This window comes from Sprattus sprattus (genome assembly GCF_963457725.1).
Source record: "Sprattus sprattus genome assembly, chromosome: 19".
NCBI classification, from domain to species: Eukaryota; Metazoa; Chordata; class Actinopteri; order Clupeiformes; family Clupeidae; genus Sprattus; species Sprattus sprattus.
Window position 1 is genome coordinate 20,858,369 of NC_137917.1, and position 5,387 is coordinate 20,863,755.

Sequence of the window (5,387 nt, forward strand, 5' to 3'; positions counted from 1 at the left end):
CTTACCAGAGCCCCTCGCCGAACAGAATACCAGGAGGAAGTTGGTCAGGTGACGCCTTGTGGACCTGACAGGCAGGAAGTGTTTGCTGAAGCAGCCATCTGGGCTGCACAGACACTCTTACTCGCTGGCTGCTCATTCACCTCACTGACCTATCTGTACCGGAGGGTTTCCGAGGCGTTTTCATTCACGGCCTGACTTCTGCTGTGTTTAAAGGGCGAGCCTGACAAGTTTGCTAATGGTATTGTAAGGTTTTTATGACCGCCCCTTGTGCCCCGGGTGGATCGTCTAGCCACTCCTTGCTAGTGGAGTGTGTGTGAGACAAACTCCTCTTTGAAAATCACACAGCAGCATTGGTATGCCTCAACAGAAAGGTAGGTTATTCCCACACAGCCCACACTCAGACAGCATATTGTGTGTTGTTACTGAAATGTCCAGTAACAATATATGCATGATGATCCAAAGATAAATATTTTTTCCAGCTGTACCACAGCTGATGGGTTTCAGTGAAGTTTGTGTTGGACTGCTGTGCTCGATCTGTGTGCTCTTCTCTTTCCCTCCCAGGCTTATAAAATGGAACTGAAGACACAATCACCTCTCTGGACTTGCTTCCTAATGCTGGGCTTGCGTGAGTTTTTTTTCTTCTTCTTTCTCTTCCTCTCTCTTTAACCTTAACTTCCAACTTCTTTGTACTGTCTTTTGAACTCAGGAAATGTGTTGAAGTGAATTTGGGTTCAAATAGTAGAATAACCTTTGAGCACCTACCTAAGTTGGTATGACTCATGCTAGTCATCATTTCTTTGTTTGAAAAAGTACATGGTTTATTTTGTCCACTGACCTTTGTTGCTAGTGTTAGAAAAGTAGAAATTGGACACAGACATACATAATTGCTATGGTTTTAACCTGATATCACCAGCATGTGTTTGAAGTTCATGTGGTTACATATGGGTGGCAGGATTTCTGCCAGGTTTTCTGGACACAAAGTAACGAATAAGCTTGTCGCACTCACCGCAGGAACACTGTAGCCCAGACCGCAGACATTGTTAGCAGTGTGAATGTGCATGTCTGTTTATGTTTGCATTGTGTGAAGCAGTGGTCACTTGAGGTGAACCAAACAATAAGAGGTGGCTTAAGGTCCTTGGCAGCTCCGCTATCAAGGACGAGAAACATGCAGTGCTAGAAGAATGTTTTGATATCATGTCCTGCCTGTCCTATCTTGTTATTTTGCTACCGAGAGGACACACTCCAGCATTTGACATTTGCATTTGAACAGATGCTGTGTCTTCATGTCAGTGACTTTCCACTTCACAAGTGGGCATACTATAGCAAAGCAAAAGATAAATAAACAAGGAATATTTACATGTGACCAAACCTATAACTGCTCCTATCCTGTGAGTTTTAGACTTCTCTCAGGCAGATGGTTTGCGGTTGAAATTCTAAGCTTGTAAAATGAAAAAGACACTTTTCAAGTTCATCTTTTTTTTATACCTTCTTCACTTGTTGTGTTGCCTTGTGTTGTGAGTCTCATTTTAGAAACAGATGTGTGGTTCCTTCAACAACAATCCACCCTCAGTTGTGGTTCATTTCGTCCGGCTATTATCTGATCTTTTTTGTTGTTGTCCGCTGGTGGCTTATTGTGTGTGTCCCTGTTACAGTGTGTAGTTATTTGTAAGATATGACTTTTCACTTTTGTTCCGCTGCTTGTGTGTAGTGTCCCCCCTTTGCCAGTCAGTGTCGGTCCACTTCCTGAGCCCCAAGCCACTGTACGTGGTCCAGGGCGACACCCTCATTCTGCGCACCGAGATTGACATCAGAACCAAAGAGGTGGTTCCCACGGTGATTTGGGAGCACGTGCCGACCAACGGCAAACATCCGACGAGGACTAAGGTGGCGGAGTACCCGGAGCAGTCGTCGAGCGGCCGGGTGACCATGGAGGAGCAGGGAGCGGTGCTGAAGATCACCAACTTCGGATCCGGCGACAGTGGGGTCTACGCCATCAATGTGACCGACCACCTGGGACAAGTAGCCTCTGCTCAGCATGTCGTTGATGAGTACTGTAAGATATTGATTAGAATAGTGCCAAATGTACCATTTACCATCTCATCTCAAAAATGATACAAAATATTAATACTGGATATAATACTGGATACTGTGGCAAATTGTTCCGTTTGCCACATATTTGCTCCAACCGTCACTTGTTCTCAGTGGTGTCTTGTGCTGTAGATGAGCCTATCCTACACCCCAACAAAAAAAACGTGGTCACTTTTGGTGCGGGACACTGTCCTGTATGAAGTGTTTCTCCTGTAGTCACTACCTGTCTCACCATTCCCTCTGTGCTCCACTACCTGTCTCACCCTCTGTGCTCCCCTATCTCCAGTGCCGGTGCACCACGTGTCCGTGATGGTGAACGTGTCTCACACCTCGCTCCACTGCAAGGAGGCCTGGGGCACCGATCCTGTCTTCAGCTGGCTGCACGAGAACGCCAGGGCGGACGGCTCGCTGGGGAAGCTCTCTGATGACAACTCCACCCTCTACATCACGTCACCCTTCTGTGGCCAGTTCACCTGCGTGGTCAGGAACAAGCTGGGCTACTCCTCTGCCTCTTACACCTCCGGTAAAGAATCTCTACAGCGGAGCAGATCTTTTAGGCAGATAGGATTGTCTTAAAGTTAGTCTCCGTGTTTCTCTTCACATTTTATTTAGCAGTCTGTTAAGTATCTTAGTATATGTGGATTCAGTCTGACCGGTAACTGAAAATTAGAAGAAAAAAATTAAGATTGCATTTTGACTGAACATTTAACCTTATATTCGCGAGTGAGTGACATTAAAAAAAAAAAAAAAAAGGTTTTACCTTTTCATACCAGCATAAAAATGTGTTGGTAAAATAATGAATACAAATGAAGTCTTATTTTGTGGTACAGTGTTAAGACGATGTCAGTCAGCTTGTTATTAAAGTGAAGGGTTGTACCGGATTAAAGAAATTAAGTAAAATAAATGAGGGATTGCCATCTAACTAGCAGTCTGTTTAAACATTCTGAAATATGCACACTGCAATAGATTTTTAATGTTTATGATTTGGCCACTGCAAATGTCGGTCCCAGACACGTATGAATACATTTGGATAACAAAAACTACCCTTTCGCCATGTGTTTTTAATCGTTGTGTCACGACACCATGACTCATTGTCCTGTGGGCTGTGTGTGTTATGTGTTAGAACCCTGCGAGAGGAAGGGGGTCGGTGGGACTGTGGCGGTAGTCTGCCTCTTCCTTTTACTCATCAGCTCAGGGGCACTGCTCTTCCTGCTGTGGAGGTAAGCACATTAGGCCTACACTCAAACACAATGCCTCATGCCAACATTAGGCCTACACTCAAACACAATACCACATGCCAACATTAGGCCTACACTCAAACACAATACCACATGCCAACATTAGGCCTTCACTCAAACACAATGCCTCATGCCAACATTAGGCCTTCACTCAAACACAATACCACATGCCAACATTAGGCCTACACTCAAACACAATACCACATGCCAACATTAGGCCTACACTCAAACACAATACCACATGCCAACATTAGGCCTTCACTCAAACACAATGCCTCTTGCCAACATTAGACTGTTCACTCAGCCCTGGAACAGAGGCATGTGTTTAAAGGAGTTGATGTCTACATTGCGTTTAACATTTTCAATTTTAGTGGTCTCAAATGCATAGCATCAGATAGCAGGCACTTAGTGTTATATTGTCAGGACTATGATCAAAGTGATTTATATAATAATTCTGCACTTACAGTTTGTAACTTTCTTATATCGTTTGGAAGCAGGACTTGGGATAAACGTGCTCAGAATCTGTAGACTTATACTTTGTAGTGATTTCCAGTCAGAAACATACAATCCAGAAATAATAGTACATTCTAAGTGTTCATCTGTTCCATGGCCCTTCTGCTCAGGAGACGGCAAATCTACAGAACCAGAGGAGAAAGGCTGGAAGCCTACGATGGCCCCTTGTGAGGACATCTGGTGCACTCGCCTGTGCGTGCGTGCATGCGCACGCGCGCGTGTGTGTCCTCAGAAATCCCGTTCAGACACCCAGAATCCTCAGGAAGGGGGTTTCCTGTTTGGGTCTGCACGGTGACCTCAGACTGCTGCAGAAAACATACACACCCAACATGGATCAGTCTGGAGCGGATTGCTTGGCAGCAGTGTGAAGTTCTCTGGCAAAGGAGTGAACATATATCAAGACTTCTCCATTCTTTTGGGTGATATTATTAGCAGCTTATTTATCACAACATCTGTTGTTTTGTTTTAGACAATGATTATGTCAGTATTACTGAATGTGCTAACAGTTATGTCAATGTTGTTCAACATCACAACTGTGAAAAGAATCAGTTTTTGTAGTAATCACTGCTAAATGTTCAAGACATATAGTAATTTAACACTGGAAAGTAAAATAAGTCTTGCATTCATTTCCTGCACTTGTAAAACAGATAAGCATAGGGTTGCTTTTTGGTCAGTATTGTACAGCATTATATTTTTTTATATAGTGGGTTTGGTATGGCGACAGTGGTATTGTGAGAGGCTCGGGGGAAGATATGTTCATTTTAAACATTGACCCATGTATTGATGAAGGTGGACAAGTTAACCGTTTGCATTGGCAAAAACACACATGAACTTGTTTGAGATGAGGTCTGTTGTTGCTGATGGGCCAGCTGTTGAGCCTCACCCATGATGCCTTGTAGAAAAGTCAAAACATGATCGGTCAGAGTGAGGAGACCTAGTGCTTACAACATACTCCTGCAGTCATTAGTGGTGAAGAAATGTTCATGTAGGTTTGTATTCAAGGCTTGCCTCTGTCAAAATGACCACAAAAAAAACCATTATGGCTTGTGACACATGGTTGCTTCACCAAACCAGCATGTTGCGTGTAAAGGGACGGATTCCAATAAAGGATGTAGAATCTACTGTGCGTCTGCACTCAGTCATTTGTGTAATACAAGGCAGGGATTTCTTCACCTACCTGAAATAAATCAAATTAACCGAAAGACTGATTTGGCAGTAAAGAGGGGGTGTCTTTGTAGATGGTCCACTAAGATCTACAGAGAGTGGTGGACCTCCGAACCTTTACAATCCCCTGAACATGTACAGGTAGACCTCATAATGTATACCTCTGTTGAAAGGTCATTTTTGTTATTATAATGTTTACTGAAATATAGCCACCACCACATGCCTATATCTGTATAAGCACACATCCACATTGCATTCAACATCTTACTTGCACTTCCGTGCCAGTCCTGCTGTACAGGTTCATGTTTATACAGATGGAGATCACTGAGGCTTTTCATAAACAATAGTCTCAAGTGGTTTAGGGAACTTAGAGGGCCTGTAAAG

General features: G+C 43.7%; 1 protein-coding gene across 1 annotated transcript; it reads left to right on the forward strand.

Moving 5' to 3' along the window:
- Positions 1-231: 231 nt before the first annotated feature.
- Positions 232-4,929, forward strand: LOC308380344 (uncharacterized protein). Its single transcript, XM_080857649.1, has 6 exons — positions 232-371; positions 562-625; positions 1,709-2,053; positions 2,375-2,611; positions 3,212-3,308; positions 3,950-4,929. Exons 2-6 carry the CDS (start codon positions 571-573, stop codon positions 4,008-4,010), a joined length of 795 nt encoding a protein of 264 aa, XP_080713775.1. The 5' UTR covers positions 232-371; positions 562-570; the 3' UTR covers positions 4,011-4,929.
- Positions 4,930-5,387: the final 458 nt, after the last annotated feature.

Coding starts and splice junctions, on each gene's coding strand:
- LOC308380344 (XM_080857649.1), top strand. CDS start 571: ATGGAACTGAAGACACAATCACCTCTCTGGACTTGCTTCCTAATGCTG. Junction 626..1,708: donor CTTCCTAATGCTGGGCTTGC/GTGAGTTTTTTT, acceptor GCTTGTGTGTAG/TGTCCCCCCTTTGCCAGTCA. Junction 3,309..3,949: donor CTGCTCTTCCTGCTGTGGAG/GTAAGCACATTA, acceptor CCTTCTGCTCAG/GAGACGGCAAATCTACAGAA.